General features: G+C 34.7%; 1 protein-coding gene across 1 annotated transcript in view; it reads left to right on the top strand.

The window, feature by feature from the left end:
* Positions 1 to 14,893, top strand: part of LOC114224818 (disintegrin and metalloproteinase domain-containing protein 5-like) — a 134,012-nt gene that overhangs the window by 47,196 nt on the left and 71,923 nt on the right. Inside the window, exons 12-13 of the mRNA XM_088021310.1 lie at positions 4,992 to 5,128; positions 12,373 to 12,562. Of these exons, the coding sequence (XP_087877436.1) occupies positions 4,992 to 5,128; positions 12,373 to 12,562 (327 nt within the window). The remainder of the gene's footprint in view (positions 1 to 4,991; positions 5,129 to 12,372; positions 12,563 to 14,893) is intronic.

Below are 14,893 nucleotides of genomic sequence, written 5' to 3' on the forward strand. Positions count from 1 at the left end.
TCCTGGATGGCTCAGTCCGTTAAGGGTCCAACTCTTGATTTTGGCTTAGGTCATGATCTCAGGGTTGTGAAATCGAGCCCCGCATTTGGGCTCCATGCTCAGAGGGGAGTCTGCTTGAGATTCTCTCTCTCCATCTCCATCTGCCCCTCCCCTCCTCTCTCTCTCAAATAAATAATCTTAAAAAAGGAAAAAATTTGTAAATTGAACTGATTACAGTGCCATATTGTTTTTAAAAACATATTTGACCCAAGTAAAAATTTGTTTTGAACAGTGACATGCTTGCATCAATATTTATTAATTTTAATGTTTTAAATGTTTAAAGTAATTTTAATGCTAATTATTAAACATATCAGCTTTTCTCCCAACATTAATAACTGGTGTAAATTCATGTCCTTTTTTATCATGTGACTGTTATTTTTTCTATTTTAAGGTAATTATTTTATTATTGCATTCAATTCTTTATTTTATGTTTTGGATGAGCAGACTGTTGGAGGAAGAAATAGCCATTAAATATTCATAATTACTGTTTTCTGGCAAAAGTGAGAATGAACTACAAATATTCATTTTGCAACAATTTGTATAAAAAGTAGGGAAAGGAACTAACTGAGAGTACTTCAGAAAAAGAAGTCCGCACTTTTATGCTGAGTCAAGAGTACAGTTGGTTGTGTTTTAGTAGCATGTACAATGAGGCAAATTGTTATTGACAGATTAGATATTTAAAATCAGTTCTGTTATGTACTTCTTATCATTCCTATAAACCACGTATTGATTAATTAGATAAATCCAAAACCAGTTCTGGGGGTTGTTACCATGGTGAGAGAATAATCAGACATTTCATAGGGATTTGTCTTTATTATCTCAGTCCCTGCTTTTGGTCGTCCCTCAGCCAAAGCTTGAGAAATTGTCAGAAATTGTCCAGGTCTTCATCATTGTTAATTCTTGAAAACAATGTTTCATTGAATGCATGAATGCATGAATAATATATATTATATTCGATAATATATATTATCGAATATTGAATAATATATATTATTCAGTCATAAATATGTATATATAAATATATATATATATCACAATTTCTTTATCCATTCATCTGTCAGTGGACACTTAGGTTGTTATCATATCTTGGCTATTTTGAGTAGGGCTGCAATGAACATGGTGTACAAATATCTCCTGAGACAGAGGTTTTATTTTTTCCAGATATATATACCCAGAAGTGGAATTGATGATTCATATGATAGCTTTATTTTTAATTTTTTCAGGAATCTCCATACTGTTTTCCATAGTGGTGGTACCAATTTACATACTTATCAGCAGTGTACAAGGGTTCCATTTTCTCCACCAGCATTTATTATCTCTTGTCTCTTTGATAATAGTCATTCTAATAGGTGTGAGGTAATATCACTTGTGGTTTTGATTTGTAATTCCCTGATGATTAGTGATGCTGAGCATGTATCTCTCCATATACCTGTTGTCCATTTGGATATCCTCTTTGGAGAAATCTCTATTCAGGTCCTTTGACCATTTCTCTCTTTTTTTTTAAGGTTTTATTTATTTATTTGAGGGGGGGTGGGGAGGAGCAGAGGGAGAGGACCAAGCGGACTCCACACTGAGCACAGAGCCCAACATGGAGCTTGATCTCACAACCCTGAGATCATGACCTGAGCTGAAATCAAGAGTTCAATGCCCAACTGACTAAGCCACCCAGGCACTCCCCTTTGACCATTTCTTAATCAGTTGTGAGTTCCTAATATATTAAGAATTCTTACTTGGGTTTTGGTAGTGAGTTGTATGAGTTTCTAATGTATTTTGGATATTAACCCCTTAGTAGATCTATTGTTTGAAAATATTTTTCCCTAATCTCTAAGTTGCCTTTTCATTTTATTGATTGATTCTTTTGTTGTACAGAACCTTTTATATTAATGAAGCTTTTGTTGTTTGTGGTTTCGGTGTCATATCCATAAGATCATTACCAAGACCAGTGTCAAGGAGATTTTTTTCACTATGTTTTCTTCTAAGTTTTATGATTTCACTTCTTACATTTAAATATTTAGTTCATTTTGAGTTAATTTTTGTAAGTGGTGTGAGATACGGGTCCAGTTTCATTATTTGCTTATTTCCAATACTATGTTAAATAAAAGTAGTAGGAATGGGATCCTTGTCTTGTTTGTGCTCTTAGAGGAAAAGCTTTCAGTCTTTCACCTTTGAGCATGATATCTGTGGGCTTGTCAAATATGGCCTTTATTATATTAAGGTATGTTCCCTCTATACCCACTTTGTTGGAGATTTTAATCATAAATGGATGTTGAATTTTGTCTATTTTCTATTCATTGTCCCTAGTTTCTTGCTTCTTTTTTAAATCTCCCCCCCCTTTTTTTTGCCTTCTGTGGTTTTAATTGTATATCTCATAGGATTCCATTTCCTCTCCTCTCTTAGCACATCAATTATATTTTTAAAAAAGCTCCTTAAGCAGTTGTCCTAGAGTTCATAGTATACATTTACAACTATTTGGTTGTAGTCTAGTTTGAATTAACTAGACTAAACTAACTGAACTAAAGTAGAACTAATCTAGTTTATTTTCATTGGGTATTGCAAAACATACAGACATGGTAATAACTGTCACGTGAGAAGAGTTTAACATACAGTTCCCTAGAAACAGAAGGCATGCCATGCAGGGGCCATATGGGGGGCCATGTGAGGGTTGTTCAGGCAGTGTAGGGAACATGGGGGAAATGTGGACAAGAGCCTCTGTTGCTTCTTTAGGGAGGAATGGGTAAGGCAAAGTAAGCAGTCTTAGGATTGGCTAGTTTGAATAATTTCAGCAGGCTTTCTTGCAAAGAGGCTGTACCTAGTTTTCTGGTACCTGTCTCTGATGTGATTTTGGCAGGTGGAGAGTGGCTTAGAGTATGTGAGCCTGATAAAGGGGTGGTATGGCATATGGGCTCTAGGTTGACTGGTTTGCATTTGAAAGGCACACTTGTGGGTAAGTTGTTTACTATCTTAATTGGGTAACTCTGAGAGGGACAGACTAGCATTGGAAAGGCCCCAGATATCAAAGCATCACAATACAGAAAATCAAAGGCATTTTTAATACAGTTAGCCCATTAATACAATTTGATTCATATTACCAAATTTTAGGGGTAATAAAAGAGGAGACTTTTACAGAATAGGGCATAAGTTGTGCTAAAGAGCCTAGAAAATATTTTATTATGAAAGTAAAAGGGAGAAACATAGGTAGAAGTATAAGGAATCCTTGTAGGATTTAGTAGCATAACTAAATTAAAGCACCTCACATATAATGAGTCTTTGTATACACGAAGGCAAGACACATCATGGATCATGGATACCATCTCTGAACTGTTCTTTACTTGCCATCTGTTTACAGTGCTCTACCCTGGGTCATCAGGAACCTATCACTGTTTTTAAGACTTATTTTTTAAAAAGAGTTTTAGGTTCACCACAAAACTGAGGGGAAGGTACACAGATTACCCAGATACTACCTGCCCCCACACATGCACAGCCTCCCCCATTATCCACATCCCTCATCAGAATGGTATATGTTTTACTAAGAATGAACCTGCATTAACCCATCAAAATCACCCAAAGTCCATTGTTTACTTATGGCTCAATCTTGGTGTTGTACATGAGTTTGGACAAAAGAGGATAGGCATCTATCATCATGGTAGTATTATATGAAGTGTTTTCACTGCCCTAAAAATCCTCTGTGTTCTGCCTATTAATTTTTCCCCTCCCTGCCTGCAACTACAGACCTTTTTACTGTCTCCACAATTTTGTTTTTTTCTGGAATCTCATGTAGTTGGAATCATAGAGTTTGCAGCTTTGCCCTTTTCACTTAGTGATATGCACTCAAGCTTTCTCCATTTCTTTTCATGACTTCATAGCTCATTTCTTTTTAGTGCTGAATAATATTCCATTGTCTGAAATATACCACAGTTTATTTATCTGTTCACCTATTGAAGGACATTGTGGTTGCTTGTGAGTTTTGGGAATTATGAATGAAGATTCTGTAAACATCTGTGTAGAAATTGAAAATGATCCAAAGGAGAACAGTAGTACCTACTGAGGGTTATTAATTTTCTGTTGCTATGTAACAAATTATACCAAAACTTAGCAGATGAAAACAATACAGTTCTGTGGGTCAAGAATCTAAGTGGGTGAAGTCAAGGTGTCCAGTAAGGCTGTCGTTATCTCAGGATTCAACATGGAGAGATTTTGCTTCCAGACTTAGTCATTTGGCTATGGCAGACCTCATAAAATCTGTTTCCAAACTCGCGCATGTGGGCCTCTCTTCAGGCTTACTTCATGACATTGTAGCTGGCTTCACCTAGAGAGATTGAGTGAGACATAGAATCCAAGAAGTCAGTCTTTCATTTTTTCTTTTAATTTTTTTCTTCTACCACATCCTACAGGAAACCAAGAAGTCAGTCTTTTTATAATCTATCTTAGAAATGATGGCCATTTGTTTTGCTACATTTAGTTAATTAGAAGCAAGTCAATAAGTTCATCCTATACACAACGGAGTAGGAATACATAAGAACATGGATGCCAGGAGGCAGATATCATTGGGACCCATGTTAGAGGCTGCCTACTACAAAGAGAATGTAAAATTGACTATTAAAATAAAAGATTAAAGTCATTTTGTTTAAAATAACTCAAAGAAACAATACAGTATGATGTTTGAGACTCTAATAGATTAGCTAAGGTAACCGGTATTGTCATTAAGTATTAGTATTTTGAAATTAAACTATTGTGTTTACTCATCCATATTAATAAGTCTATGATCCACATGCTCATATAATTCTACTACAGTTGCATTTACATAGGCATCTTGGATGCATTGATTTTAAAAATGAGTTTTATGTACTAATAATATTATTTAGCATAGTATACACTAATTTTTTATTATAGTAAATTTATCATAGTATACTATAGGATTCTTAGCTAATTTTTTTCTTTTTCCTTATATTTAGTATCCAGAGGGTTTTTCCTTGGAGTCATACACTGTCAGTATTGTGCAGTTGCTTGGCTTTAATCTGGGATTGAGTTATGATGATCCTGACACTTGCTATTGTTCAGGAGATGTTTGCACAATGTCACCTAAAGCAGTGTAAGATAATTTTCTTTATTGTACATATTCCTTTAAAAAGTTTTTTTTTTTTTGGTTAGGAACTTTTATACTTCTATTAACCAAACAGAAGTAATTAACAATTATAGAACTCTATACCCAACAACTACAGAATACATTCTTTTCAAGTACAATGGAACATGCACCAAAATAGGCCCAACCCTCTCCCAGGTCTCTCCATGCCTGGTGAAACTCTCTTCCTCATTCCTACATTCTGGAGTCTGGCTTCTATTTTTCTCCCCTTGCCACTTTGAAAGAACCCTCTAGGGGAGAAACCATATGAACTGTGTAATTTCAGTGACTTTGCATAAAGCTAAAGGCTTTGATATTTGAATTTAAAACTGGCATTGTACAATATAAGAATGAACATATAATTCATATTAATAATTAATAATTTTTTTATTTAGAAAGACATTAAATTGTAAATACATAACACCATGACCCATTGAGAAAGAGACTGCTGAAGAAAGGAAAAAAGTCTTATTTTAGTGCCATTAGTAATACAATTTCCCTGCTTTATAAATAGAGGGCCTACATTTCCATTTTGCTTGGGTTCCCCCAAATTATGTGGCCAGTGCTGGTTATCCACACCAAGACTTGGTGTGCTCAGTATGTTCAATCTGAATCACTTTAGTTGGCATGTAGTGTAACTTTATATTGGTTTTAATCTGCAATTCCCTCTAAGCTAATGATACTGAATGGTGTTGAACATATTTTCCTGCTTAATAGCTTTGTATATCTTCTTTGAAGAAGATCCTATTAAAAAATTTTGTCCATTCTAAAAAATGAAAAAGATTTTCAGTTTTACTGAGTTGTAAGAATTGTTTATATATTCTGGCTATGAGTTCTTTATCAGATATATGATTTTCAAACATTTCTTCCTTATAGTGCCTTTTTTAAGAAAAAGTTTTAATTTTGGTGAAGTATAATTTATCAACTTTTTATATGTCTTTATTAATTTGGGTTTTCTTTAATTTTTCTCAGCAATTCATTGTTTTTTACAGTTTACATTTCTTGTGCTTGTTTTGTTAGATTTATCCTTAAATATATTTTTTTACTATTATGAATAACATTGTTTTCTTAATTTCATTTTCAGATTTTTCATTGCTAGTTCATTTTATGTACTGCCAATCCAGTGGAAGTCTTTTCTGGTAGGCAGGTTACTATCACTGGGTTCCCCTGTCAGTATTAGTCTGGCCTAATACCTAACCAATACTGGGGTTTCCTCTTAGAAGGGTATGAGGTACAGCTAGGACAGTATAGGTTCAGTTACAACCTCTCTGCTGTTTTCCTGTGATCCAGCTGTGTAATTTCTGGCCAGGGGTTTCAGGCTTTAAATAATTTGTAAGTATTTAGTTTCTACACAACTTTATCATATGCCAAGAATTTAAAAATCACATTCTCTGTTCAAGCTGTTGATGCTGGGATCCATATTTAATTTTATAAGCTTTTTCTTGTTTTAGATTTGTTTTGAGTTTTGGCTCATGAATTTTGTTTGTTGATAAGAAGTATAAGCGTGGAGTGTTAATAAATTTCAGTTTAAAACGTTCTGTAATGTCAAGAATTTAAAAATTAAGGGGCACCTGGGTGGCTCAGTTGGCTAAGCATCTGACTCTTGATTTTGGCTCAGGTCATGATCTCAGGATTGTGAGATTGACCCTGGTCCTATTCCACATTGGGTGTGGAGCCTACTTAAGGTTCTCTCTCTCTGGGGGAAGGTGTTAGGGTGTGTGTGGGGGGGAGGAGTTAAAATGGCAGAGGAGTAGGGGGACGCTGAGATTGTCTTGTCCCTCAAACACAGCTAGATAGTTACCAAATCATTCTGAACACCCAAGAAATCAATTGGAGTTCTGAGAGAAAAAAATCTGTAAGTCTATAAGTAGAAAAGTGACCACCTTCTGGAAGGTCTATAAGTTCACTTGGGGGTAGATATAGCTGTGGATCAAGCAGTGGAAGGAGCCCAATTATGGCTGCTATTTCAAGGTATTGGAAGATGCAGAGCACAAAATCTGAACCTTTGGAAGTTTGCTACTATCTGGAATGTACCTCGCTTAAAGGTACTCAGGTTGGGAAGACGGGTGGAATCCCAGGAGTGACAGTGTGGTCTGAGGATCCCCTGGGTCACAGGAAGAATGGGTGGTGCCAAGGTGATGTGCTGTTTCCAGGCATGGGACCCAGGAAGCCAGAGGAGAGCAGTTGGTCTTCATGCTGACTTTCTGCTATAAACTGAACTTCCTTATGGTCTTGTAACCACTTTCCTGGATGGCTGGCAAGCATGGTGAGACCCTCTCCAAGAGGAACAGGGCAGGTCCACACCACAGGAGTCCCTGAAATTTGGAGTTTTGAAACTCAGTTGCATGCCTGAGACAAAACGGCTCGGACATGGACAGGGTGAACATAGAGTTCAGATGGAAACAGAGGACACAAGTAAGGTGACTGATTGCTCTTCTGTGAGGATTCACTGAAGAGTAAGGGGTGCGAACATTTCATCCTGACCATCAGTGCTGAAAGCCTTCAGGGAACAAAACAGCACCGCCTAGTGAAGGCCATGACCACAAACACCTACTCCTGCAGCCCCTTTGTGCCCTGGAGACATATTCCCACAAAAAAGTCAGCCTGAGAATCAGCACAGCAGACCTCTCCCCCAGAAGACCAGCACAAATAACTAGCTGGCACCAAGATTACTAATCACAGAGTGCCACAAGCTTTAGCTCTAGGGGAAATAGGATGTAGCTTCCTTTTTACTTTTATTTTATTATTATTATTGTTGTTATTTTCATTTATTATATTTTCCAATTCCTTTTAAAATCTTTTATTATTTTTTAATTTTTATTTTTACATTTATGTGTGTATGTATATCTATCTATCTATAAATTTTTGTTTATTTTTATTTTATTTTATTTTATTTTTTTATTTTGGGACATAGATTGTTTAACAAGCAGACCAAAACACACCCGGTATTTAGTTTTTTTTTGGTTTTCTTCTTTTTTTCCCGTTTTTCTTTGTTTTACTTTGTTGTTGTTGTTTGTTTTTTCTTTCTTTCTTTCTTTCTTTTTTTTTCTGGACAAAATGATGAGATGTAGGAATTCACCCCAACAGAAAGAACATGAGATAGAACTCATGGCCAGGGATTTAATCAATATAGATATAAGATGTTTGAACTAGAATTCAAAACAACAATTATAAGGATACTAGCTGGGCTTGAAATCAAGCATAGAAGACACTAGAGAATCCCTTACTATAGAGATAAAAGAACTAAAATCTAGACAGGCCAAAATTAAAAATGCTATAAACCAAGATGCAATCCCAAGTGGAGGACATAAATACAAGGATGGACGAAACAGAAGAGTGAATCAGTGATGTAGAAGATAAAATTATGGAAAATAATGAAGCTGAAAAGAAGAGGGAGAGAAAACAGATCATGAAGGTAGACTTAGGGAGGTCAGCAATTTCATAAAGTGAAATGATATCCATATCATAGGAGTACCAAAAGAAGAAAAGGGACAGAAGGTTAATTTGAACAAATTATAGCTGAGAACTTCCCTGATCTGGGAAGGAAACAGGCATTCAAGTCTAAGAGGCACAGAGAACTCCTCACAAAATAAACAAAAACATGTCATTACCATGACATATCATAGTGACACTTGTAAAACCCAAAAGACTCCATCCAGAAATTGCTAGAACTCATACAGGAATTCAGCAAAGTGGCAGGATATAAAATCAATGCACAGAAATCACTTGCATTTCAATACACTAAGAATGAGTCAGAAGAATGAGAAATCAAGGAATTGATCCCATTTACAATTGCTCTGAAAACTATAAGATACCTAGGAATAAACCTAACCAAAGAGGTAAAGGATCTGTACTCTGAAAACCATAAAACGCTTATGAAAGAAATTGAGGAAGACACACACAAAAAAATGGAAAAAGATTCCATGCTCATGGATTTGAAGAACAAATATTGTTAAAATATCTATACTACCCAAAGCAATCTACACATTCAATGCAATCCCTATCAAAATAAAACCAGCATTTTTAACAGAGCTGGAACAAACAATCCTAAAATTTGTATACAACCAGAAAAGACCCTGAACAACCAAAGTAATATTGAAAAAGAAATGCACAGCTGGAGGCATGACAATTCCAGACTTCAAGCTGTATTACAAAGCTGTAATCATCAAGACAGTATGGTACTGGCAAAAAAACAGACACATAGATCAATAGAACAGAATAGAGAGCCCAGAAATGGACCCTCAACTCTATGGGCAACTAGTCTTTGACAAAGCAGGAAAAAATATCTAATGGATAGAAGACAGTCTCTTCAACAAATGGTGTTGGGAAAATTGGATAGCCACATGCAGAAGTGAAACTGGACCATTTTCTTACACAGTACACAAAAATAGACTCAAAATGGATAAAAAACCTACATGTGAGATAGGAATCCATCAAGATCCTAGAGGAGAACACAGGCAGCAACCTCTTTAACCTTGGCTGCAGCAACTTCTTGTTAGATACGTCTCCAAAGGCAAGGAAAACAAAGGCAAAATTGAGCTATTGGGACGTCATCAAGATAAAAGCTTTTGCACGTCAAAGGAAACAGTTGACAAAACTAAAAGGCAACCTACCAAATGGAAGAAGATATTTGCAAATGTCTTATAAGATAAAGGGCTAGTATCCAAAGTCTATAAGGAACTTATCAAACAACACCCCAAAAACAAAAAATCCAGTCAAGAAATGGGCAGAAGTTATGAACAGGCATTTCTCCAAAGAAGACATAGAAATAGCCAACAGACACGTGAAAAAGTGCTCAACATGACTCGACATCAGGGAAATACAAATCAAAACCACAACAAGATACCACTTCAAACTGTCAGAATGGCTAAAATTAACAACTCAGGAAACAACAGATGTGGGTAAGGATGCAGGGAAAGGGGAACCCTCTTTGGTGGGAATGCAAACTGGTGCAGCCACTCTGGAAGGCAGTATGGAGGTTTCTCAAAACACTAAAAATAGAACTACCCTACTACCCAGCAATTGCACTACTAGGTATTTATCAAAAGGATATAAAAATAGTGATTTGAAGGGGCACATGCACCCCAATGTTTATAGCAGCAATGTCCACAATAGCCAAAATATGGAAAGAGCCCAGATGTCCATCAATAGATGAATGGATAAAGAAGTTGTTGTATATATACGGTGGAATATTACTCAGCCATCAAAAAGAATGAAATCTTGCCATTTGTGAAGATGTGGATGGAACTAGAGGGTGTTAGGCTAAGCAAAATATGTCAGTCAGAGAAAGACAAATATCATATGATTTCACTCAGATGTGGAATTTAAGAAACAAAACAGATGAACATAGGGGAAGGAAAGGAAAAATAAAATAACATAAAAAAGAGAGGGGCAAGCCATAAGAGACACATATCTCTAGAGAACAAACTGGAGGTTGCTGGAGGGGCGCTGGGTGGGAGGATGGGGTAACTGGGTGATGGACATTAAGGAGGACACTTGATGTTATATGCACTGGGTGTTATATGCAACTGATGAATTACTAAATTCTAACCCTGAAACAACACACTACATGTTAAGTAACTTGAATTTAAATTTAAAAAATCATATGAAAAAATGATTCTCTCTCTCCTCCCTCTACCCCTCCCCTGCTTTCTTTCTCTTAGGAAAAAAAGAATTTAAAAATTAAAAAATGAATTGGTTAAAAAATACATGAAAGCATAATTCATAGTTCATGAAAGTATGTTTATAGCAGCAATGCCCAACATTTTTGTATATTAACTTTTTGTGGTACAAACTTGCTAAACTCATTAGAATTTTCAGATTTTATTTGTTGATTCCTTAAGAATTTCTATAAACAGGGCGCCTGGGTGGCTCAGTCATTAAGCATCTGCCTTTGGCTCAGGTCATGATCCCAGAGTCCTGGGATCGAGTCCCACATGAGGCTCCCTGCTCGGTGGGAAGCCTGCTTCTCCCTCTCCCACTCCCGCTGTTTGTGTCCCTGCTCTCGCTGTCTCTCTGTCAAATAAATGAAATCTTTAAAAAAAATAAAATTGGAATGTCCTTTAAAAAAAAAGAATTTCTATAGACAAAATTTTGTCATCCATGAAGAACAATTTTATTTTTTCCTTTTCATCTATTTGTATGTAATTCCTTTTTCTTGCTAACTGAATTTGAAATATTTCAGTCCAACTGTATTGATGTGGTTGAGAGTGTTCTTTACCTTGTTCTCAATCTTAAGGGAAAAGCATTCAGTTTTTCATGATAAGTATGATGTTAACTATGGTTTTTTCTTTAATAAATGTTTTCTCTTCTGAAGTAGTAACTTTTATTCCCTTGTATATTATGTTGGTTTTTCCCATCATTTTACCATTCCACTTGTTTCATATATTTTTTTCCTGTTGTTCATGGTTTTTTGCTCCTAAAAGGCACTTGGTCTACTTTTTACTACATACCTGTTGCCTAGGAGAATGCTCAGTAAATATGTTGCAAATAGTGACCAAATCAGCTCAGTATATTTTCTCATTATTTTATTTTATCCTTTGATTACTGATTCTATTTCTTTGCTCGTTATGGGTCTGTTCAGGTTTTCTATTTCTTCCTGTTTCAGTTTTGGTAGTTTATATATTTCTAGGAATGTATCCATTTCTTCCATACTGCCTAATTTCTTGGCATATGATTGCTCATAATATTCTCTTATAATTGTTTGTATTTCTTCAGTGTCAAACAACAGGTTTTTATTTCAGGTGTTCAATTATGTTGAGCAAAAGCTCTAAAATGTACTATTAAAATTAATACAAAGATGTTTATATTGTCATTAAAAGAATTTTATTATATTAAAAAATAAAAAATATGTTAATACTGAGGACTAAAACTTAAAATTCAATTGTTTGGCATTGGGAAAGTAAATAAAATGAACACAGTTTTTGTTTTAAGATTTAATAAAGTTCATAAGATAAATAATAGGTCTTGTTTAAAACAGGATGGAAAGCAATAAAAAGATTTTGGATTTTTTTTATTACAAGAATTTTCTTGGTGAAATTTAAAAAGTGTGGTAGAACATTAGTATGTTTTGCAATGCAATGAATATTTTTTTAAATGTGCTTATTTTTTTCCATAATGCTTTTTAAACCTCTTTTCAAAACAACATACATTAGTGGAAATACAGAGATATACAGCAATAATTTTTGTCATATCCATTTTTTTAAATATTTTAGGCAGTCTGGGGGTGTAAAGGAGTTTAGCACCTGTAGTTTGGATGACTTTAAATACTTAGCTTCACATTCTGGCTTTGAATGTCTTCAGAACATCCGTCCTGAAATGCCAGTTTATAAACAAGGACAGAAGAGAGTATGTGGCAATGGAAAATTGGAAAAAGGTGAACAGTGTGATTGTGGCCCTGCAGAGGTTAGTAGAAATTTTTTCAATTAAAAAAAATTTCCTATATATATGTGCATATAGGTAAAAAATATGTGTATGTATGTGTTTAATAGGTAAAAAAGAAGATGAAGGCCTTGTCTTTTAGAAAAATAAATTTGAAAAAGACCTACTTTGGGGAAGATAGAAGCCTTTAAGTTTCCTAATTTTGCTATTTTTTTGAAGTGGACAGCAAAATCCTTTTAGATAACTTTTACCTTCTTCATAGATTGCCTTCTGACATTCTTTAGTGTATCTGTCAACTCCAAACTCATAATTAGTTACCACGAAGGTTGTCTAAGGAGTTGAAGAAATATACCTTTAGCAACAAGCAGTAACAAAAACAGACAGGAAAATCTAAAGGCAATAGACTGTTACCAGTGGAATAGCAAATGCATTGTTTGCTATATAAAGCGAAAAGTTTTCTATTGACAGGTGATGCCAATTAAAAGTATTTTTTTAAAAATCTATCACCCGTAGAAAATATAAAAATGTAGAACTAAGATCAAACTGAAAGAAAGATGAAAGATGATAGAGAGGTATTGACAATAAAGTAGTCATATGAAAACTCTCAGAGATAGCAATTGTAAAATATGAAACATTATTAAAATATATTAATATATATTATTAAAATAAATAACATAAAGATATATAATACATTATATATTGATGTGTATATGTATTATAAATATGTAAAAAAAATATATATATATTTAATGGCACTGGAACACATTTAAAAGAAGAAAGAAACCAGAGGAGAGTTTACTCTTGAAAAATTGCAGCTGGAATTAGTAAGGATTGTGAGTTTATGTCTTTCTAGCCTAAGAGTGCTCCTCTACTTCCACAGCCGTGGCAGAATTAAATAGCTGTGGAAAATTGCAGCTGTACTGATTCAGTGTGTGAGAGAACAGATTTCAGACATGAGAGCCACTGGAAATTTAAAGGGAAAACCCTGAAAGTGAGAGAACTGTGAAAGTGGTAAAACCTAAAATCTGATGATTAATTTTACACATACTTGGCTGACTGTTAAAATATGCATGGCCCAGAAATACCCCATGGGGCAAAAAAGGTAGGGTGAGACCCTTAAAAAACACAGGGGAACCAGGAGTGCCCTGTGAGTTTGAGACTGGGACTGCAACTGGAAATAAAAGAGGAATCTTAAGAAACAAGGAAATTACAGATAGCTTGTACTCTGAAATCTAAGTGCTATCTCTACCTAATCCTTGGCTGAATGTCACACTACATCAGGGAATCAGGCTAAAAATTCAGCAGTTGGAAGCCATATGAATTGACCAGAGATAACTGTGGCACACTGTAGGGGAGATAAAGCTTACAGTTTGTGCCCAGGTACTTAACTCCCTACTAGACAAAAAAAAAAAAAATCCAGAAGGACAGCTAAATACAGGCATTATATCATTGTATCTATAATGTTTAACTTATTAGCCAAAAATTGACTACACATTCAGAGAATTAGGAAAATGTGAACTATATTTAGGAAAATATGCAGTTAAGGGAAAATGACTCTGAAAAGTCCAAGATATATTTAGCAGATAAAGACTTCACAATAGTTATTTTGAATATATTAGGAACATTAAAGGAAATTATGCTGAAATAATTTAAGGAAAAATTATCTTGGTGAGTGAGCAGCTAGAGAATCCCAACAGATATATGTTAAATATAAAAAAAATATAAAGTCTTGAAGTGAAAAGTACAACAAATGAAATAAAACAAAAGCAGAAGAATCAATGAACTTGACCAAAAGCAGAATAATCCAATGAACTTGATCAATAGAACAATAAGAACATATAATCTATGGACCAGAGAGGAAAAGAATTGAAGAAAAATAACAAAACCTTAGACAACTGAGAGGAGATATTAAGTACCCAATGTAGGTGTAATTGGATTTCAAGATAAATAAAAGAGAAAGTAGGTGGCAGAAAATATATCTGCAGGAATAATGCTGATTATTTTCCAAATTTGAAGGAAAACATTTACTTACAGGTCCAAGATGCTCAGCATTATAACTACAAGCAGATAGACACAAAAAAACCCACTTTTATACACAGATCAATACCCCCCCCAAGTCTCAAGATAAAAAGAAAACTTAATTTGAGCCTAAAAAAAGACACATTCAGTACAGGATACAATGATACAAAATATAGCTGACCTATAACCAATAATGAAGGTCAGTTGACTTTGAAATGACAAACTAAAAGTGCTGAAAGAAAAAAAGTCAAGCATCAAGATATCTATACTCAAAGATATTATTCTTTAATATGGAAGCAAATAAAGTCTCAGTTAAGCAAAAGCTGAGACAATATG

The sequence above is a fragment of the Eumetopias jubatus genome, unplaced genomic scaffold (assembly GCF_037043125.1).
Source record: "Eumetopias jubatus isolate StellerSeaLion01/CBP00866 unplaced genomic scaffold, mEumJub1_p1.0 scaffold_2, whole genome shotgun sequence".
In the NCBI taxonomy this organism is placed as follows: Eukaryota; Metazoa; Chordata; class Mammalia; order Carnivora; family Otariidae; genus Eumetopias; species Eumetopias jubatus.